A 23,058-nucleotide genomic window follows, 5' to 3' on the forward strand; every position below is an offset into this window, starting at 1 on the left:
AAAATAAATGTAGAGTGGTTTGAGGCCGGGGTGGGGGGGGGCAAGCTTGATTAAACGCGAAAACCCTACCAACTCAAGCAATGTCTACCGTCTTCAAAACGAAATTGAGACCACGGTTCGTGGGACCGTTTAATGTCGTGGTCAAGTAGGGCCTAGCGTACACGCTCAACCGCAGCCACTGGTCAGAGCCTGATCACAACAATGGACCTGCTCGCTCCCTAGTGTAGTTGAAAGGGCAAGGCGCCCAGCTCCTGGGGAAACGCTGTCGCACAGATGACGGCGCCTCGGCGCATGATGTTCCCAGTCCTAAGCATCCACGACGATATGTTGCCCATAGGAGATGGTGAGTCCATGTTGGTCAGTGTGCCACCAAAGTGGGCAAAGGTCTTAACCCTAGACATTAAAACCAATCGGGCTTAAAGTTGCTTGGAAGCCCAATGCAAATTGAAAAATTGCCAGGTCAATCTTGCCGGAGGATAACCTCAAACCCCCACGGGTTCTGTGAGCGAAGGTAACCCCTCCACTTCACAACGTACTGGTCCGTCTACGCCGCTCCATCAAGCATTTCACGTGATATAAAAGCTCCACATGCTTACTGAGCAAAGCGGAAGGAGGCCTTGCCTCAACTGGGCTCTTGCGGAGAGAGTCAGCTCTAGCCGGAGCGGCGTTTGCGTCCGAATGGCGCCTTTGTCCACGACGCGAACGTCCACGTTCACCATCGGTCGGTCTCAGGAGATGGAAAGATCTCGCGGTGTTAGGGATGCCGTCCCGCAGGAGGTAGGTGTTTCGTCTGTGCTGAACAAGCTTCAGATACAAGCGTCCCGATAGACGCATAGTTGATTTGAAACAACTTGCTCGATGAGCATGACCCAAATGTGGATGCGCTGTTAACAGCGAACGTAGTGTGTCCCGGACGGAGATCGAGCCACTGACCTTTGGTGTTCCAAGCCGGCGCTCTACCATTGAGCTATAAGTGCGATACCTGTAATTCTGTCAGAGTACGGACTACTGCTCATGGTATGAAAGGGCAACGCCCGGGTGGAATCGAACCACCAACCTGTGGCTTCCAAAATCAACGGTTGACAATTAAGCTATAAGGGCGTTGTCTTTAAGCTTTTTCAGGCTAGGACTATAGCTCACGAAAAACCGAGAGGGTTGTGCCCTGGTGGGCTCGAGCAACCGACCTGTGGTTCTCAAATCCAAGGCCCGACCATTAATCTAAAAGGACGTTGCCTTTAGGCCTGTCCAAGCATGGAGAATAGTTCATGGAACGAGAGGGCTGCGCTCTGTTAGAACGAGCCACCGACCTATCGCTTGTGCACCGAGTGCTTAACTGCTGAGCCGTTGTCGTGACTTGGACGAGTCAAGATTCTAGATCAAAGCGGTTGGAAGCTCTTGGAGCAGGTAGGGGGCGTGAGGGTTGGTCTGGGACCGCTGGAGAACGAGATGCGCGGTGCGCTGGGCACATAAGGCCGTGTGCCGACGATGAGAAGTTGCGCATCAACGATGCGTAGGCGTTTAAAAGCTCGCGGAGGTTTACAACGCTGGTGTGAGGTGTAGTAACCTCCGCCGATCTGATGAGAGGCATGGCCTCACTTAGGAAGTTTCGAGAACATGGATGTTCTCATCTTAGTGAGAGGGGGGGACGGGGCTACCTGGTATAGAACACACCGAGGTACGGAGTACCCGTAGAGCGATCAAGCTATCTGTACATAAGTCGGAGAGGTAACAATCGTAGTTGGTTGGCTTAATCATGCATTAGCTACGCTAGATACTTAAACAGCTACATTTAGCCCTACGCGGTTTGGGTGCAATAATAGTAAACAAAACACTTCTGGTTTTGAGCCCTAGTCGTGGGCGGTAAGTGTCCTTCGGATAAGGAGCTTAGTATTAGTGATTCTTTGAGTCGAACGTCTTCCTCTGACGCTAAAGCTACTACAGCCCCGCTGCACCGGGGTAGTCGCCTATCAAGCGCCTGTAAACTCGGAGTAACTTTAAGAGGTATTGTATGATGAATGAAAATGATTGAGCTCGCATAGAGTGTATGCATTATACTGTTTATGACAGTCGGTATGCGAGCAAGCATGTAAACCATTGTAAAATAGTGAGACAGGATTGGTCAGGCGGGCTGGATGTCATCATTGATTGCTAGATGAAAGTTGTGTACTGACTCGAATTTAGTATGGCCCGCGAGTGTACCCATCTGTGCCTCATTTTTCCAAGCTTTCAAGCTTTTTTTTCTACATATCCGCGGCTTTCCTACATATCATCTTGGCATCGTCTCTAACCACGTAACATTAATTTGTGACTGTGCTACACATGATGTTTCAAACACACGTCCCATTGTACATAGATCAGATGTAAACTATTTTCCGATCAAGGTTTTTTCCCACGCAAAAAGAAAATTGCCCATTTTGGATCGGACAGGGACAAGCCAATTGAGTACGCGTTCCGCGATGTGCATTTTGACCCCAAGTCTCGGTTCAATCAAGATGGAAACTTCTCGAATATTAAAAGCAGCGCGTATACGCTGCACGTCACTCTGCAAAAGATGCCGTCCGAACCAGGCCACAGCAAAGTGGACAAGCGGTATGAGCGAGAACAAGCTAGAGTCTCAGTCATTCAAGCCTATAGGGAAGGGATAAACTGGCAGGACGTCGCAAAAGCCAACGCCATCCACCGCAGCACTTCTAGAGCGCTATACTTACCGCCGATGGTGAAGTCAAGAAGCATGGTGGCTTACGCGCAGTGAATGTGAAGATGACGGTGGGGACAATGTGCAAGTTGGAGGAGTAAATCGAGGAAGACTGCCGTTACACGCTAGAGCAACTACGCGACAGGCTACGCAGTGAAACGGGTATTGTTTTGTCCAAGTCGTCGATTCACAGAGCTTTGCAAGGAATGCTCTACACGACCAAGTGCGTGGGTAGCGAAAAAGCCACGATGAACTCTGCAAAAAACAAGGATAAACGCAAAGAATTTGTGGCTAGCTTAAAAGAACATATCGATGCAGGTAATATGTTTATCTTTCAGGGCGAAACTAACTTCAATTTGTACCTTTCGAGGACTGTAGGATGGGCTAGGGAAGACGAGCGAGCTGTTTCTTTGCCGCCTTCTCAGGGGAAAGTCTCACATCCAGGGCGGCATTCCTTCTTGCACGGGGGCGATTTTGCTCAGGGCCCATGAGGGATCGGTCAAAAAGAAGGAGAACGATCACTTTTAAGCAGAGATTTTCATGGCTGCACTTCGTACCTAAGCATTTCAAGAGCTGGATAAGCACCAGAAAGGTTTTGAAAATTGTGAAACAGAAAGGTTTTGGAAATTGTGAAACACTAGGTGGGCTCAAATTGAAAATCGTGAAACGCGCACGTCCGTTTACATGTGCATAAATTGGTTGTTGTCTTTTGTTTTTCTTTTTTGCATCTTGCGTGGAAAATTGTGCATCTAATAGTGTAGCTCTATACATACAGGCTAGAGAGGCCTCAGGCGTGATGTATACATCGATACAGCAGTTGCAATCCCCATCCCTAACAATCCATGGCCCTGCAACGTCATACTCAGTTCCCCTCAAGTATACTAATTTCTAAATACACAAACGTTGTAAATACAGCATAGGGTAGGCAATTAAATATCTTTGGTTTAACAGCGTTAAGCTAGAAGCTAAGGATTTTGTCCTATTTTACAACTGTGTTAGTGTAGACTACAAAACAAATCTGTGGTAGCAGCTGTTCGTATAATCACTGAAGTCGCTTGTATTTTAGCGCACCTCCTTCATAAAGCATACTGTACAAATCAAAGTCATCAGCTACTACAAGGACGTTTTTCACTCTTTAACAAAATGACTGTACTCGTTACGGACTGTCTCTTGTAACAAATCATTGAAGACAGTCTGACAATGCAATCTGATTCATGAATCTGTCCTGAGAGTGACTATTACCACAATTTGAGTTACTTGGGAGTTGTGACCCGACGAGTTTTTCCTATAAAGTACGAAGTAGGAGAGGAGGGGGTGAAAGCCGACTCGCTCGGCAACACGAGTCCATGCCTGTGGTTTAAGATCCGTGTGCGAAGCACCCAGGTGTGGTGCCGGAAGTACCACGTGAACTCTAGCTACAAGTGGAGATAAATAGTTCCCACAACAATATGTCTACCAGAACGGCAAATGATTGTTCGGGCTGACCTGACGTCCCAGGATCTGCCCTAGCACCGGGACAGATTGGACCTTGCAAGTCGGTTTATAGGCCGGCCAGTAAAAATGATAGCACACTACTAGCACAAGCAAAACACGCAGTTGTTTTGAATCCTCGTTGTCCTAACAGCACAAGGACACGGTTAAGCCTTTTACGAGGGCACTGAGTGCTCAACGCTCGGTGGGAAGAATAAAAGGAATGCAATACAAGCGCTCCCAGTGGTACAAATAGGCAACAATAAGCCGTCACGTAAACCTCCCGAAAATAATTGGCCAATACACACAGTTTCTTGGTCTTGCCGGATGAACCCTCGCTACAGAGCTTCGAGTTCAGCAACAGGCATACCTCACTCATCCAAGCTTGACCAAACGCTTACGTCGAAGCCGGGCGTCGCTTGTGCACTTGAATGGAAACTCTGTTCTGTATTTGTGTGGCCCTTTCGGGCCTATTCCTAATAAGTTTCCTAAACATGTATACTAATATCAGGTGAGCTACATTCCGTTTGGGATCGCTTCGCATGTCAACCGACGCTTGAGCCGTCGCCGCATCCTCCCAGACGGCCAACGAGGATTCAAACCGTCGCCGAGTCTTCGCAAGAGTCGCTCCAACCGCCACCGAGCGTTCGTACAATGTATCGCCAGGTTCAGTGTCACTGAATGTGAATCCGGTCAGTACCATCATTGCCAATATGGATGGCCTGGCTCGAGCAACATCGTGGCCGTAATGGAGCACGAACGAAGGATCGGTAGCGACTTCTCTGAATATCTTGCACATCAAAGTCAGCCTCTGTCACCTGACCGTGCGTTCGTAGCTTGTGCAACTTAAACATGGCGTGCCTAAGGCCTCTGATAGTGTTTCTGCATCTTTTAGGAGAAACACCATACCACACGGACTTAAACCAGGACCAAGCATGGCTAAACCTCGCTCGGCCCTTACAGGGTTAATGCCCAAGAAGGTATGGGTTTGGGTTAGCGAGGATGATAGAATTCACACCAAGCCCTCTACTTTTCGAGATTGCCAGGCTTATGACACCCATTCCTCCCCTTGCGTCAGTAGTCTCTGCCAATCTGATCTTAGAAAAGGAATCTTTGACGATAAAATAACCACAAATTGTGGGTTCTACATGTAGTCGAAGTTCCAAGATGGGTTGATTGAATGGGCCGAGCCATGCAGACCCAAAACCCGATCCAATCGGCTTAAACACTTCCTCTCAGCATTAAGTACGACATTGGATTTAAATGAATTCGCAGGGAACCATCCGAAACTTTGTCGAATTTCAAATAAGGTACTGTGCTAGTTACGGGACGTAGCCGATAGATTTAGGACTTTCAAAAGACCTAAATTTGAGTCAACATAACTCTTAATCAAGATGTCCTATTTCATTGATAAAGACTCATAACCCTTTATCAATATGTCTTATTTCATCGATAAAGACACTCATAAAATGAGCTCTTCACGGGCTATTATTTAGAGAGCTGTAAAATGCTGCAAACTTCGGGTCACAAATGTGTCCTCATTTTAGCGGAGTTGCCAGTCTCCCGTGTAAGAGTGCAAATCAACTGAGCCTTACCCAGATCAAATCGCTTCGACAAAAAACCATATAGCCAATAGAAGACAAGAAAAAACCAAATTGTGATCTCTAATTGGTTAAAATTACTGGTTGAGTGCACGTAACCGGCGTATATTAGCTTGATTTTTGTATCGGAAGATCCGGAGAATAGGCCAGCATCGCCAAATTAAACCGGAATTCAAGATAAATAGACGTAAAATTCGTTCTTTGCCCTTACCACTTTGGCGAAAGGCACTCGGTATTTAGTCAGACTACGTAGCACGAGATGAGGCAATAGTACCAGAATATAAAAGACTGGGCGCCCGAACATGCCAGTCTCCGGAATACCCGGAGGCAAAATTTCCTGATGTGTCATCAAAACTATACGTATAGCCGGAGGTTGGTTGGCATTCTAGAGCAGCAAGATGAGATACAGAAACCTAGAAGCGGTCAAACACATAAGATAAAAAAAGATTGACAGCCTGTTCTATTAAATGCGCATGCAAAGGCACCGATAGCACAAATACTGTAGCTCCTTCCTACTTAGCAGATCCAGGTTTTCAGCACCGGCAAATATCTTAAATGCTAACAGCATATACATGCCACAATTGCAGCTATCAACATGTACTCCAAGCTCACTCGTGTATAGTCGAATTCTATATTTTCCTGTAGCGAAATCTGGCAGCAATGCTACGATCTTCTCAGGGAGAGGTTGAACTTTTACTCCATAGCTTGAGCTCATTGGATCGTAGATGAAAACTTCTTTAAGCGACAAATCCTTCATAACCGCACACCTGTGATTCTTGCTGCAGATGCCAGAATCATAATCTTTTGAATTGTCATAGCAACAAACACACTCCTTTGCCAAAACAAAAAACATGACGTTACCCGCGATTGACGTACCTACGCCAATTATGTCTTCTCTCGCTGCGAGCAACTTCAACATCAGCTTGTTGACCGTGCTGTCGCCTAACGCAGACTTACCGACGAATTTGAGTGCTTCAGTCTATGTGCAATTACACAGCAGTAGATATTAATATTTCCATTGCGGGACCTGACTGTATGCAGCTGCGTCCCTGCACCGATAGTAGAGGAATTGATTTGATCTTGGATTGTATATTACGATCGAGATCAACACAAAACCATTGGGGCATTTGGAGCTCGAAATTGATGGTATCAATCCAAATGATAGTTTTTTTCACATATTGGATGCTTTTCATCCCTTTGTGCAACTTCTTCATGATACCCAGCGTCTCGGTAGAGTAGGTACCTACTCCAATAATTTCCACGGCAATGTTGTTCTCACCTAGATTTTGATCACTTGATTCCTTGTGTCTCTTCTGAAGAGCTAGCACTTGGGCACTGCATCTATCAAGGACATCCTTTCAGAAAATACGGGAGACGGACTCAGCAGAGATGATCGTTGTTTTAGCGGAACGTCTTGCTACCTTGTGGGCAACAGGAGCTCGGGGATTTTTTGTGAAGTCGAACAGCTTAAATTTGGACACAATTGCGGCGGATGTCTCGTATGGTGACTCACTGCATACGGTATCTTGAATGGTTGCTAAACTCAGATTATCCGAGTACAAATTTGAATCATCTTGCACCTCAAAACATTTTGCATCGAGCTGCTTTCTTGGATTTTGAACTTTGCTTGGGCGACCTCAGGACCTTGGAGGGCTCGCCACATCAAATGTATCATTTTCGTCCCGTTGCAGAGTCGCATGAGAAGCTGGAGGCTGAGCACCAGTCTGATAAACAGGCTCGGCCGCACCGAGCCAGACTCACCAGACTGGACTCCTGACTCACCAGACTCGATGCCAGACTCACCATACTGGAGTGTAATATGTGTAGAAGGCTGTAATGGTTCAGGGGCTTCTACTGCTACCTCGCCCACGGTATCTGAGCGAGAGACATCGTCACGTCTACCTTCATTGATTATCGGCATTTCAATCGATAAAAAAACCGCCAGCCTTGAAACGGTGAGCGATGGCCTTTAAATAGGCATTTGCTTCACGATTTTGTATCGTGCCTAAACCAGCCATCGAATCGCAAATTTCACTAGCAAAAGGCAAGGCCTCTCGGTACTTCCGGTTCGAATCCCATGGCCGATCATCGGTCACCAATACCCTACGAATAGCAGCCAATTTTCACAGAAGTAGAAGTATCACTAGCGTTTTCGAGCTCTATCGACAACCGAGCTGGCGCCAGAGCCCATCGCTGATGCAGCGGTTGAGTCGGGATAATAGTCTCCTTCTTCAGAGCCCTTCTAAGAATCAAGACTTGTCGACACGGCAGTAAACGTGTACTCATAAAGAGACACAAGCAAGTCCAGTTGCGTGTCGTAACTGTGTACTCTGCGTCTACCTCATCGAGAGCGTCTTCATCGGGGGATGTACGTTTCACAAAGTACACACCTGGCGCTCTCTTGAAAACCAAAAACGTAGGATGCACGTTCAAGCGCGTAGTAATACTGATAATGTATCATCTTGTATGAAGGTTCACTGACGACGTTTGCAACCAACGTGGATCGTAACCAACATGTTGAGCACTAACCTTCTTGTACACCTCCTCCATAAAGATTCACTCATGAAGACTCTGGTAGTACATAATCGGCGCGATGCGTTCGTCCACTTTCATAGTAGAGCTTACCCACTCCTTCAACTGCTTCCACGAGGCCTCCAACCTGTTGTTGGTGTTATTTTCAAGCGTCATAGTGTTTTGGCGCTTGAGTGCACACCACAACACGCGTCATTTGTCCCAATTCTTAATGAAATAGGCAACGAACAGGTGACTGACGGGACTACACGGTTCCACTAATGTGTTCGTCGTTTCACAGCGTCCAGGCTCGGTTGTGGCATGAAGGTGCCCTTCTGTCGCCACATTCTGCCCGACCGCCACAATATTTTGCCCGACTGCTACAATATTCTGCCAGACTGGCACACATTCTGACCGACTGGTGCCAGATTTTGCCCAACTCGTTCGGAAGTTAATTGGGGGCGCACCATTCCGCACACGTGCAACATGTACCGAAAATGCTTCGTATACGCTTTCTCGGTCTTCGCATATACAAGCAGGTTCATCAGACCTCGTAGCTGGTCATTTTTCCACGTGTTAAAACCGTAGTCTGCTGACGTGATTTCCTCCCTCAAATACGTTAAGGCGTGAAATTTGTAGAGCAAGCTAGTGACGTCAGGGAAAGCAGTCTTAAGTACCGATAGTTCCGTGAGGTCCTTGTCGATCAACACGCAGCGTAGCTTTGTTCTAGCCGGAGTGTTGCTCTTAAATTCTTCGAGTGCCGTCAATAATGTCGGCCATCGTTCGTTCTGCTGTAACGCGTGCTGCACAAATTGGTCTTTTATACCCGTATCGTGTGCCATAAAAGAGAAAACTTTGTATTTTGAATGGTTTGTTCCGTGCGTCGCGACGATGAGAAGAACTCCCCAAAAATGTTTGTAGACCGATTGCATGTGTTTAGTCTGTAGAGATATGCATGTTGCAATTTTCTAAGACAAAGAGCATGTTAGATGTTATGAAGATAATATGTTTGAAGCACTAAATACACATACCTTTTCTCCGACATCGTCTACAAATATACGACCCACGGTCCCGACAATATTTCCAAACTCGGTCATCCACTTTTGGAATCGTTTTGCGCTCGAACTTGGGCCGTTTCTGTTTTCACGAGCTTTCTACTTGCTCACGAGGTTACGAACATCTTGTGGCTTTGGATTACTATCTAAATTGTCCCTGAAAAACTTGAGAATGCTGGTCTTCTTTGCTCCAGCCTTTCGAAGCTCATTCACCGTCCGTAAGGCACTGTCATCGAAAGTAATATGGCTGAAAAAAAATGACTCTTGAATGCAAACTCGTTAAGTGAGTGATTGTGCTCGAGCCGGTACTTCGTCACTTTGAGCGCAAACCTGTGTTCAGCTTTGTTAATCTCTTGAACGCATATATTCAGCTGAACTAATAGTTAACCCTTAATGCAAACAAACACGGTTAGTAAACATACACGGTTAGTGGCTGAGTTAACACCTGTGATGCCCGAATCATCCCACTTGAGCCCGACTAAGCCAGAGTGAGTTTGTGTCACTGCAAAACGATTCAAGCTGTCACTGAAGTAACCGCGTAACTGTGCTGGGCACCCTTGAAACCGAGTCTTCTGACGCGACCGCTTGCTTGTGGCTTGCGATCGGTATTTGCCATGGTGTGTACACACGTACGTCTTCGCATACTGATCCCACTTGGCCAAAATTTTAGTCGCCGCGGAGCCCTGGGCATCTATCCTAGCATTCCGTACAGTCACTGAAGTGTTTGTTCTCACTTGAAATATCTAGCAAAACAAACAAAACGTGATGAGAAGAAATCGAAAAACACAACAGATAACTTGATAGTTTACCTGTACTGACTGCGCTTGGTAAAGCGCTAGGTAGGCCTCGAAGTCCTGCCACGAATGAAATTTTGTCTTTTGTGGTGGCAAAGCGAGGACATATATCTGACGTGTTTCTTCACTTGCGCTTCTTGTGACCGTCTCCGCTTCAGCAGGAGTCGGTCTTGGCAGTGGCTGCCAGTCACTCACGGAGCTGCCGGAGTCGTTGCCGTCGCTGTTGCTTTCGATGTCCTCCAGTGCCAGGGGGGCTTTTGTGCGCTGCGTGGCCGTGATGTCATTTTTGTGCCTTTGGAGCCACACGTTTGCTGGAGGCGGAGATTTTTTTGTGATTCAGGAAACGGTGGCAACTGGTATACGGCACGTATATAATATAACTAGTACGGATGACAGAGAATCGGAAGATAGAGAGCGATTTGCTGTGTAGAGTGTTCCGAGGAAGTAGGAGAAACACACGTCCATCGCTGGGATAACACACACGGGGCTGGGCGACGTGGGTGCCATAGCCGCGGCGCCAACTAAGTTGAGCGGGTGCGTGGCGCGTAGCCGCAGCAAACCCGCGCGGAGAGCCCGCGAAGCAGGGCCGCGCGGTATTTGCGGAGGCGGGCCCAGCGCAGCGAGCCGAGCACTACACTTTCCAGAACATTCTATCTCCATATTGCGAGCGCGGGGCGCCGAAGGGGAAGCGAAGCGCGGCTGGTCCCTTTTCTGCTGTGACCTCTAATCGTCGATTATGTCTTATTGCGACACTCAGAAGGTCAAAAGTATACAGAAGTCAAGTCAAATGATTTGCTGTGTGCTGAAACAGTAAAGACATGTGTTTGGCATGTTCTGTCCATCTGGCAAAATAGTCGCTCTCGCTTACACCATCGGGAGATCGGAGCAAGATTAACGCAGTAACATTTCCTAATGCGACCATACAGCGCGGCTGCGGTAGCGACTCCGCCCATTCGATGATGCGCTGCATAACCTACCGGTATGTGCAACTTATGATTTTGTGTTGGGGCCACTTCCGCTATTTTTTTCCTTCCAATAGTAATTATCTTTATAGTTTATGGTACCGAGTGCGACGAAGTACTCGATGGATCGAGCCCTCCTGCACCGCCGTGTTATTAAAATGCGGTTGATTCATCAAGTCCATCGGCTTTGGCAGTGGAAAGCTGATGCTGCAAAAAAAAACTATCTGGGTCATTTGCCGTTGTCGCCCCAGCGATCCAACCCATCGGCACGGTGGTTTACCGATGATTCTTCAGCAGGTGGCGCTTCCGTGCACCGAACGACTTGGCATCCCGTTTCAGCTCGCAAGTCGGCAGCGCAAGGTCGCTATCCCTCTTCTTCAACGTGCTGTTGGGTTCAGGTGAATGCGGCATTGCCGGTCGCGGCTTCGAATACGTCATCGAAGTTGCCGTTGGCACCATAGGCATTGTCTGTAGCGCGTTGGCGAAAGTGCGAACCTTATCACCGCTCTTGTCCACAACTTCCCAGTCGTCCTGGATCACAACCCACGCATCCGTGCCGCTGCTGGCCGCAGAGACCTCGCTCCAGTCCTCTTCATCCTCAAGCTCCGACATAACGTCGTCGTCCGAGTGGAGGTCTACAAACAGCAGCTCTGTCGGCTCCTGATTACGCGAGGAGGCGGTGGCAGCCACCGTCTCGCGGGTGAGGTCTCCTAGCATGGCAGCCGCTACATCCTCGCGGTAGTTGGCAGCTACCAGCACGTCGCGCCGCAAGTCTATCGCTACAGAAGGAAAGAACTCGCCCAATACGCGCAGCTTCTGCTTGTTGGCCACAGTGTCGATGGCGCTCACCTGGCGCGTCCCTGTCAGCGCCTCCATAATTTCAGCTTCGTCCAGGAGCCAGATCTTCGCTGCTCTGAGGTTATTGCCCTTGCGCGCGCAACGCCTCGTCATCGTTGTTAAATTGAGTACCGTAGTTTGCCTGTGGTCGTGCCTTTCACCACTGTGGTGACCACAGGGTCAAATTGAGAATGACGCCTGTGTACCAAAGTTCTTGCGGTTGTGGCAGCGAAAAGTCGCTGAGCGTCAGCGCACCGATCGGAAAAGGGGGGAAATGTGCAATGACAGTAAGCTGGGCGAGTCTTCGCCAGCTGATACGTGAAGCTTGTGGTATTTGATTTCGAGAGGTTGTTTGGAGGTGCTTTTAGAACATCGAATTTGAATTCGCGTTTTTAAAGTGCATTGCATGTGCGCTCATGCCGCTATCGTACACCCGTGCGCCGCAGCTCCGACGGCGCCGGTACCTTCGCTCACCACATCGTCAGAGCGCTTTGGTGAGTGGGGTTCAGTCACTCGGGCCAAACGTCACGCGTCACATCTTCAACGACCATGACTTGCTTAAACAATGTCGCTCCAATGTGTCCCCAGTTCGTGCGACATTCGACTAGTGGTCAACAAGCTGGACCCACGTGTCTTGGCTGAACACGCTGCAACAGCTCATGGCTTTTCTTTTCTCGATTCGCCGTCTCCATCTTTTGCTGTAATGGTAAATATGACTATTTTCTAAAATTCATAAACATTAGTACTACAAAGTTAGTGATATTTCACTTTTATTTTTAAAACGAACACAAAAAATGAACTGTCCCTCTATTACAGTACATGTATAGTCTCGAAATCGTCTGCGTGTCACACTGGGCGGAGCCAAGAACTCGCGATCTCGGTGCGTATCTGTTATTGTGGTTTTCATCAATTTGGCCGCCCGATTTGCTGTGTGGACCGGTTTAAGTTCGGGCAGGGTGTAGGGTACATGTAATTAGGCTCGAACTAGCTGTATGTGACCCGACTTAAGGTCGTAATGATGAGATAAACACTAAACGTATGCATACTGTAGCGCGATTGCCGAGTAAAATGGTGCTATGATCACCTATAACACGCTTAATTATTGATTGGAAGTGTCCTAGCAAATGATTTTGTGCAGATCACTTATGCCGTCCAAAGACGGCAATTCTGACACTTCCTCTTTAATTCGAAGTGCCCATCGACATATCCGGCCCGAGATAAAATCTTAACTTACCCTTACTTTCTATTTCGGAGGCGTCCAGCAAACCGGATCCGATATAGTGGATCTCGGATGCCAAAATGGATGAAAACCACAAATATATGTAGTCTGATCTGTTATAATTTATTTGGAGTATAAAAATACCGCACAGGGCAATCATATAGCACTAAGAGCGTGAGATCCAAAGCGGTACCCCACTAGCCCGTCAGTTGCACGAGTTTGAGCGCTACTAGCTCGTCGTTTGTATAATCAGCACGAGTTTGAACGCTAGGACAAGGATATCTTGCTGTGTGGTGTTTGAAGATGCGGTTTCTGAGACGAAGAAACAGACAGCGATATTCAGATTTGGGGGGGGAGCTTGATCCACTTGTGGTGTGCCTTTGCAGACTGCAGAAACGGCTCGAGAAAGCTACTTCATGTGACTCTGTCGCAGCATTTTAACGCACAAGAACAGAGGATATTATAGACCTGAAAGCTCTCGAGTTCTTTTACTGTGTTGGTGTGGATCTTGCGGTACTACTTGTGTAGTTGATTAAGCTTACATTGCTCGAGAGTACGTGCACTCAGACGTCCATGTACTAGTACGTCGAAGCTCATCGTTTTATACTGCATTAAACGATATTTAACCTCCACGCTTGGATGGTCAAGATACTCCAACTCCTCAACTAACGTCAATGTACATGCCTGTTCGATTTAAGTATATCAATGGTAATCTGCACCACTCGTTACAGGACAGTTTTTTTTCTTCGAAGCTTTTGTATTTTTGTCAGTAATAGATCTTACTGCGTCTATTTCGACACGTGCTGAATGATCACCACTGATTGTGCATCGGAGCCAGCGACGAGTGTGTCGGACTCTGCATGAATCGCCAGGGCGTTCCACGGCTGGGATCCCGAGACGATAGGCTGTACCTGAAGGCCGCCCTGCCCAATAGAGAAGCCGCTGGAAGAAGAAGGGCTTACAGAGCCAAACGGGGTAGAGTTCTGGTTACCTGTGGATTCACTGCAATGGTCATACTCGACAGGGTCGCGAGGGCTACGACCGTGGTGAAAGTCCCAGCAATTGACGACAGCATCATCGCCACCCGTGAAAAGATTGCGAGGAGATGCAGAGTGAAGCTTCAATGCTCGAACGGCACGATGATGGTACCCCTCAGTGCGGAAGGGCGCATCAAGCTTACGACGATCCCAGAAGCGGACGCTACCGTCATCTCCACCGGTGATCAGCATTTCAGGTCGGGTTGGATGCGTCTCTAATGTAGTTAAAATGCTTTTTGAGACGGTGCTGTGATGACCATTTCGAGTATAAATAGCAGTTAGTGTATACTTAAGTAAGACGCAAAAGAGCACTTTTCAAAACCAGTGATCGAACGTACTCGACGCAAGTCGCGATAGGAAATTTGTTGTTTGCCGCGAGATCCCAGACGCGAAGCTGGCTTCCAGGCAGCGAGCTATCACCACAATAGACACATTAGCTGACACGGATGCTCCTTCATACACAAAAGCTCAAACATACCCGACAGTGGCAACGACAGTGTCACGGCCCATAAACTTTACTGCGTTAATTGGCAGTCTGCTCGTATCCTTGATCTCTGCACAGGTTCAACATCCGCAAACAGCCTCACGTGTAAGTATCTGCGAAGTCTATCCTCCAACATCATTCCTACCAATCTTTTCGACGCTCACAGTGTCGTCGAGCTTGAGCCACGCAAGAGCTCCACCGGCGCTGGCAGTCACGATACTCGTCCGGTTCTCGCTGACCTCAAGGCATGTTGCTGCAGTACCAGCAAACACTTGCTCCCATTGTTGCACGGTGAATGCAGTCAGAGGCTTCGCTGAGTCTCCATCAGTCATGGCTGCTTCATCATCTCCAGCGCTGGAAGACACACGGAAGGCGAAGACGCCGCCCGCCGAGGACGCACTGATCAGCAGGTTCTCGCCCCTAGTCGCTACGAACTGTAACGCGTTCGCGTCTCCTGCGTGCTCCTCTTCAGCCAGCGTGTTCAGCTCGCAAGGGCGCACATCATCCTCTCCACGTCTAGCAAGAGCGAGATAATTCCGATCAGTCAGTTGCCTCCTCTTTGAACGTCACTTTTCTAGCTACTGACGCACCCAAACTCCTTGCGCAGCTCATGTTCATCGCGTGTTGGGCGCACAGGAAGATGCAGCGATACGTGATTGGTCTGTAGTATACCAAGACGAAGAAATTGAAGGAGTAAACAATGTTAACATAGATGTCTAGTAATGCCCGATTTGTTGCGGGCAACTACGACTCACCTCGTTGTCCCAGCCACCTGTCGCTACCAAAGGCAGTACCTCATACTCTTCTTGTAGCGTCTCGGATGCATAGAGGACGTCACTCACCACGCACAGAGCCCTGACCTTCTCAGTCACGAAGTGTCTGGACACGGATCTGCTCATGCTTTTGCTCGTTCCTTTGGTGTCTGCCGCGTTGGTGTGCACCACATATTTAGCTAGCTGTCCCAGCAAAAACCGGTACAGTACTGCTCATTCAATCCTCTTTGTGGTGATACCGATGAGAAGCCTTTTTATACCACCTCGTGTAGCCAAACCCTATTGACAAAAAAACTGTGAGCTATGATATTTTTAGTGCTGTTCGAACATTACGTTAAAGGTAACGGCTTACAACATCGCCATCCCAGCTCACCTCGCCTACCTCTGAGTCAGTGCACGCCAACGCTTCGAGGGTGTCCGCCAATTCATTGTCTACGTTTAAATCACTGCTTTTGAGTGGTTCCTTGACCCGTTCGTTGAAAAGGAGGCCGACCTTTTTTAACCTGCTTTTAATTGTCGCTTTGCTGAGGCGGTCCCAAGCCGAACGTACCCACGCGACGACTTGACAGCGGTCTGGCGCTCGCATCTTGTCCTCCACGCACGCTGTTGGCCTGGCGCATGGACGCCTCAAAACTAGCAGCCAATCTCCTCTCAAAATCCTTTAAGGGTTTATTTCAGATAACGTTACATACTTTTGAAGCTCATACACTTTACTTGCTTTTCAAATTCCAAGCAGTGTCATTTCGCTCTGGCTCACCACCATACTGAACTGAGCATTAGCAGCAGTATGCTGCTGCTGCTGCCAGCAGATGACAACGAGCATGACAATCATCGCATTATTGGGTGATGCCCAGCAAAGGGAGTGACAGCGAAGTAGACGCGAAGGAAAGGGTGTCGAGGCTTGACTTGGTGGTCAGGAAGAAAATACGAAAGTGATTAACGATGGGACTTACGAAAAAATCAAACTACTGGCTGCTTTTACACATGTAGGCCATGGCGTGCTCCCGCTCGCCTCCATGGCACCCCACCTTGTTCTCGTGATTGCAATTGGCTACACTGTACTGCTTCTACAGTGATGACGCAGTTCTTGGCTGCAGCTCGCCCACGTAACTTGGGTACACATGTACCGTAGTCTCCAGCTTCATGCTCGCTCACCACAAACTTCAACGTGCGTCTCTCCTAGGCCACACGCATTCCGATAGTCGCGTGTTCGTCGTCACCATCGGCTTGCTGAATGTCCAACACTCCCACTCGATGAACACCGAGACAATCACGGAAATACTCGAACTTGACTCTGCCTAACGGTTTGGTGAAGTGATCTGTCACCATCTCGTTAGTGGGGCAGTATTGCACACGAACTTCGTTGCTTGAGACCTTCTCGCGTACCCAATGGTACTTCGTGCTGATGTGACGGAATCGCTGAGTGACTGACTTGCTCTCAGCGAGGTGTTGCGCACCCTGGTTATCCTCCATGACCAGAATCGCTTCCGCAGCAAATCCCAAGTCGTCTAGCACCGAGTTGAGCCCAATACACTCCTGCACACCGCTGCTCATAGCAATGTATTCTGATTCAGTCGACGAAAGCGTTACCATGTACTATTTCTTGGATCCCCACTCAACCAGATTTCCGTTGTAGAAGATAGCGTATCCGGTCGATGAGCGTGACTCTCTTTCCGTGGAAAACGCTGCATCACAGTACACAACGAGACCTTGATCGCCCTGACTCTGAAACATCAAGCCAAAATCACGAGTTCCGTTCAGATAACGGAAGACACGGTCGACGTCCTTCTTAACTGCAATTGACGGACGATCAGCTGCTTGAGCAAGTAGACGTACAGCCGTAGTCACATCCGGTCTGCTAATGACAGCAAATAAAGCAGAGCTCCAATGGCAGGTCGTGGCCGAAATGAAATGAGCACTCTTCTAGGCTCTGGAGTAGCAGATCCCTGTAGCGCTCCTCCATGGGTGTCGGCGCCGCCTTTGCTTTGTTCATGCCAAAACGCTCGAGAATTGCTGAGATGTACTTGTGTTGACTAATGCAAACTTCATCTCCAGCAGACGACCACTGCAATTCGAGCCCTAGAAAGTAGTTGATGGCGTCAAAGCTGCTCACCTCGTACTCGTTCTCCATGGCAGACTGAAATTGCTCCAAACTTTCGTCTCTCATGGCGAAAGCCAGTATGTCGTCCACATACACAACAACAATCATCAAATCAGCATCGGAGCCCTTGACAAAAAGGTAGGGGTCAGCCTTGTCTTGACGAAACCCGAACTTAACAGAAACGAAGATAGGTTTCGTACCAGGCGCGAGACGCCTATTTTAGCCCATATAAAGCTCGGAGAAGGCGCCAGACGTAGCCATTAGGTCCCTCGTATCCTTCCGCAGGCGCGAGGTAAATCTTCTCGTCTAGTCCCGAATTTAAGAACGCTGTCTTGACGTCCAATTGCAGGCACTTCATGCGCTTTGATATCACAATCACGAGCACAATTCGCAGCGTGCTGTGACGCACCACCGGACTAAATGTCTCGGTATAGTCCTCCCCATAGCGCTGGCTGTAGCCCTTTGCTACTACACGAGCCTTGTACTTATCCAAAGAACCGTCAGCATTTGTCTTCCTCTTGAAGACCCATTTTGACCTGATGGCTTTGCGTCCTGGAGACAGTGGGACTTCCACAAACGTGCCATTTTCGACGAGACTTCGAATTTCTTGATCCATCGCATTCTCCCACTCGCTCCGATTGCCACTTTGGCCCACCTCATCGAGGTTAACTGGGTCCAACGAAAGTGCTGATTCTCCAACACCACTTGGAGCCATCTTGCCATAAATGAATGCATCTGCAACGCTTACACGCTCAATCTTGAAGTCAGTGCAGCGCTCCTCCACCATATTGCAGACCTCTTCCATGGAGAGGTGCGGCATTTTTAGTACAATCCAGGGGTCATTCTTACGACCGGTGTTGTTTGCTATTAGCATAAGGGTCATCCGCTCTTTGCTTTTGCCTTCACATTTGACCCACACAGTTTTGGCGCCGCGCTCGTCAATTGTGTGTTTAGGCACGTACTCATACAGCATTTTGATCTGCATCGAAAACAGTCTCGATGCACTCCTCAACAATTCGATGGAGTACCGTAGCTGCGAAATGTTGTGCAACATCTTCGGAGTCGGCTGGAGAGGCCTGTCCTTGACGGGTTCTTGTTCGGAGTGACAGGCTGTAACGTGATAGGTAAGATGCCATCCACGTTGAAGATGCTGCAAACGCGGTCGACGGAATGTAGTACATTGCAGCGATATCTAGAGCTTCCAGCTGCAACATGGTTGCCGAGACTGGAATCCCATTGCGACGCAGCGCTACGAGCCACTCAAAAATGCAAATCTCTGCGCCGTCAGGGAGAGTCTTCGCCGACCCCACCTCTCTGCGCCTCTTCATCTTGGCTGTCTTGGTGCTGGCAGCGAGAGCGTCGATACGAGAACGGTGCTGCTTTCCACCGCAAAATCACTCTCTTCTTGGTCATGTAAGCTTTACTGCGTTGCGCAATTCCTGGCCAAAAGGACGCGACAACTGACGACATGGTACCCGTGTCATAGAGAGTAAGGACGGCGGCCTTAAACTCGAAGGTTTCGGCAGTGTTCTTGTACTTGGTTGGTTTTCTGCTCTTTCCCTTCACAGAGACCCGCTTTTTTTTGGGGGGGGGGCTGTTAGGAACTGGGGTGTGGCTGAGGTTTTACTAGTGGCGACAGTTAACAAAATTGGCTAATGGGGTGGGGTGACAATTATCAAAGGACACCGAGATTACGGTACACTTTCTACTGTACTATTAATAGTAGTATTTGGGGTTCAGGTTGATTAATATCGCTGATTGGTCAATTACGTCGGGGTTAGGTGTGTTATCGAAGAATTTGAGAGCCACCTGGTAGCACAGTCATTAATACCACCTCCAGCTTCTATTCTTTTGGTTGTGGAGACATGTGCTACAGCAGTCGCGCTGGCCTGTGGTTTTCTCATGCACCGTGATGTAGGTCTGAATATATTTACACTTGAGGCATCTAATGATTTTGATACAATGGTGTATGGTCCTCATTAGAATGAGTGGTTCTGTAGGCACTTGCGCTGATCACAAAAATGTTTTCGTACTGTTTGTGATACGGTACGCACTCATTTCCCTGTTACGACTTACAAAACCTATAGTTTGAGAGAGGAGTGACTTGCATGTTATTTCATTTGGGCTCTAGTGGTGGCTATAGCGAGCGTGCTCAGGCAATGGGGGTATCAAAGGCTTGGTGTATTGTACAGCCTAATGCTCTGGATAGCCTATTAAACCTAGTAAACACTGGTTTTGTTCGGCTGTCAATGACGCTGTCCGAGTGGGATTCTATCGCAGAAGGCGTTTACAAGAAGCGTGGGTTTCCGTTCTGTGGAGGAGTAATTAGCAGAACTTTAATTGATATTATATGTCCAGAAGGGTTTGAAGGATGAAAAGTTAAATGATGACGTCTTTTTTGTTTATATTACAGATGACATTAACTCTAATATATATAGATTCTTCTTCTTTCAATATACAATTATGTCGTTCGACATTCGGTCGGGATCGTGGAGCGACAACAAGATTTTCATGCATTCAAAGTTAGGTCGTAAAATTGACCTTATGTTACCGCGAGGATAGGCGACTCAGGTCACGGCATCTTCCGACTCTCATGACCCCTTTTTCGGAGAAGGAAGAGAGAGGAGGCCTATCGCGGCTCCAGAAGTCATACAGCTACTCTCATTCGTTCACACGCATGATAATTGAAGGAGCCTTCGGCCTTCTTGAAGAGCGTTTAAGAATTTTGAAGAAAACCATGACAGGACATACTCCAAAGTCATCTGTCAGCGTAATCGTGGCATGTATCGTACTGCACGATAGTCTGATTGCACTAAATGATGAGACATCTTTAGACGTCACATTTGCTGAAGAGACGGAGCCAGTATCAAATGCATTGGAGTTAGTTCAGTTTGGGTCTCGACAACAGAAATAAATTGGCAAGCAAAATCGTAATGACATTGCTGCGTTGTTTAGAGTCTAACAATTGTTAATAACACCAAGCTCGTTCGACGAGGTACATACCGTAGTATCCAAATTATTAATCACTTTTGCTGTGTTGTAGCATTTCAATGAGCTGAGTAAGGAGCTGCGTTTGCATTTGCATCTGCATTAGCTGCGCTTCTTTGCGCTCCATCATGGCGTTAAAGCGTTGGCTAATTAGACCGACCACATCAATACCGGACGTAGAGACAGCAAGAGCCGGAGACGTGGCCTCCGTTATCGCCCTCGACTGCATACAAGACTCGAAACTATCAGCCGTTGTCTTGTATCGCTTAGTCGAATTTGACTGGCTTGTTGATGCCGTACCTACGGCTCTCTCTTCATCTTCCACAGGAATGTCTGGATCGTCACTGTGCAAACGAGAGTCTTGCTCGCTGTCTACCAGAGTTTAGCCGTTTATCCCAGTATTACTGCACAAAGTACATTCATGACAGCGTAAATATTAGCAGCATAAATTACGTTAAATAAAATCAATTTAAAAATACCATGCCCAGACTGCAGTATCACATTCAGCACGGGTGGCTCCACAATAGGTGTGTCTGGATAGTGGCGCAAATAGCTGCGCAGTACTCCGCCCGCTTCCTATTTAACCGCTTGACCTGCATATTTCTATACATATATTCTGATTGAACTAAATGACGAGGCATCTCTAGAAGTCACATACACGATCAAGCCAAGGTGCGAGTGCAACACGTTACATACAATCCTATTGTGTATACCCCGGCCATCATACCGCACACTCTGCTAAATAAATGCCATGAACCGCTTCAGCGCGTAGGCCTCTCAGCCGTACTTCTCACGCCACTCTGCGAAAAAAAATGGGCCATCGCCGCACATAATTTTCCCAATCCACTCCGTCCAAGCTACGCAAACCGTTTCGAGCTAACCAAAAAGAAAGCAAGCTAAGCGAGAGATGAAACCGTCTTCAAATGTGTCTGCTCCGCACCTCGCCGTGTTTGTCTGGTTCTGTTGGTCAAATGTATGGATGCTAAATCTTGTTGACACCCTCGCACAAATCACATTACCTTCTTAACCAGATAAACCCATTTTAGAGCTGTCCGGTGAAAGCTTGTACTAGTAACTGTATTAACCCTTTCGTGATACATGTACACTTATCAAAAGTATAACATACATATAATATATTAGTTTTTCTAAGGGAGACCGATGCATCTTTAAGCGAAATCAATGTTTTTGTTTGGTACCATGTCTTGTAACAAATCATTGAAGATGCAGTGATGATACATCATGAGATAGGGAATACGTCTCAATTAAAGTATGTTGGATGGTCACGAATCGCACACTTTGTCGTATGTTTTATAGATGGAGAAGAATCAGCTAAACGTTTGCGAAAGGGCGCACCAGGCACCCTTTGACGACCTGATCCGGTCCCTTCTTTTACAACAACACTTTACCAGGCGCTCTAATGCCATGAAAGGGTAATAAAACGTATTTGATTCTAATAATTAAAGGCTAAAGCAAAAAGAAGTCCATTATAGCAATAGTACATTCCAAATCTAATAGATTTTGTCAAATTTACGTACGCAGACTTCCCTTATACACTCCTGGACACAATTATACGGCCACCTCGTTAGTGCCCATAACTCAGTCAATTATTATTTTTTGACGGTTCAGTTTTCTTACAAGCTGCAAAACATGCCCTGAAATAGCAAGGATGTCCTAACGCTCGCGTTTTTGCACTTTATAGGGAGGCTTACATAAAAAAAGAGATTTGTCACGGTGGTCACAATTTACGGCCACCATCGGTCAAATACAAAAATCTATATAAAAAACATGTGTCATTCTGGCTGACTAGCGATTTGTATGGACTGAGATTCTGTGGGCGATTAAATGGATACTCATGATCGTGAGCTCAAAGTAGTGCCATATACATTTATGATCAATTAAACTTTAGTGAACCATTTTATGGCTATTATATTAACCGGTATCAGCCAAAAATTAAAATATGCAGCTAGCCAGTATTCTGCTAGATCAAATAAAATTCGGTGATTCTATCTGCGCGGAGCTGTAAACCTCGAGCCATCGATTCGAAATGATAATTTTACAGTCACACCTCCATAAATGACGCCCGTTTAGCTCGGGAAAAATGTCTTTTCATTTATAGAATTGGTAACGTAGAGAAATGGCTATATGTAGCCATCTTGCTGAAAGTAACTGTCGAATGTCCGCTGTCGCCTACGCTTCACCACTTGCGTTCGCACTAGCTTTGTCAAATATTGCAACATGCTCTGCTGGTCTGTAGTGTCCCCTCGTACTGAAACAGAAATGCTGAAAGCTCTATGCAATAAGCAAGGGCTGTCGATGCAGGTACAGGTGGGTCATCTTCTTGGTTGTCACTATCGTCTTCACCAAAGTGAGCTGCCGCTACAGTCAACGTCTATAGGCTCGTTAACTTGGGCATCTAAATCCAAGTCTAAAAAGCTGTCAACGTCCTCATAAAAGGCAATTCCAGTTAGCATGATCACAATGCCGTCGGTGATCGCCTTTTCAGCAGCCGTTGTGTAGTCTCCTGCCTGCCG

General features: G+C 47.5%; 2 protein-coding genes and 1 pseudogene across 3 annotated transcripts; all 3 read right to left on the reverse strand.

The window, feature by feature from the left end:
- Positions 1–1,029: 1,029 nt before the first annotated feature.
- On the reverse strand, positions 1,030–1,103 carry PITG_28745 (annotated as a pseudogene). Its single transcript has one exon. The product of its transcript is annotated as a tRNA-OTHER (tRNA).
- Positions 1,104–11,338: 10,235 nt separating this feature from the next.
- PITG_16120 (uncharacterized protein) lies at positions 11,339–12,094 on the reverse strand (the record flags this gene model as incomplete). Its single annotated transcript, XM_002897845.1, has 1 exon — positions 11,339–12,094. One exon carries the CDS (start codon positions 12,037–12,039, stop codon positions 11,365–11,367), a length of 675 nt encoding a protein of 224 aa, XP_002897891.1.
- Positions 12,095–13,932: 1,838 nt separating this feature from the next.
- PITG_16121 (uncharacterized protein) lies at positions 13,933–16,088 on the reverse strand (the record flags this gene model as incomplete). The annotated part of the gene is made up of 8 exons (XM_002897846.1): positions 13,933–14,067; positions 14,167–14,413; positions 14,520–14,594; positions 14,660–14,735; positions 14,811–15,181; positions 15,262–15,326; positions 15,421–15,717; positions 15,812–16,088. 7 exons carry the CDS (start codon positions 15,562–15,564, stop codon positions 13,933–13,935), a joined length of 1,113 nt encoding a protein of 370 aa, XP_002897892.1.
- Positions 16,089–23,058: the final 6,970 nt, after the last annotated feature.

This window comes from Phytophthora infestans, genomic scaffold (genome assembly GCF_000142945.1).
Source record: "Phytophthora infestans T30-4 supercont1.41 genomic scaffold, whole genome shotgun sequence".
In the NCBI taxonomy this organism is placed as follows: domain Eukaryota; phylum Oomycota; class Peronosporomycetes; order Peronosporales; family Peronosporaceae; genus Phytophthora; species Phytophthora infestans.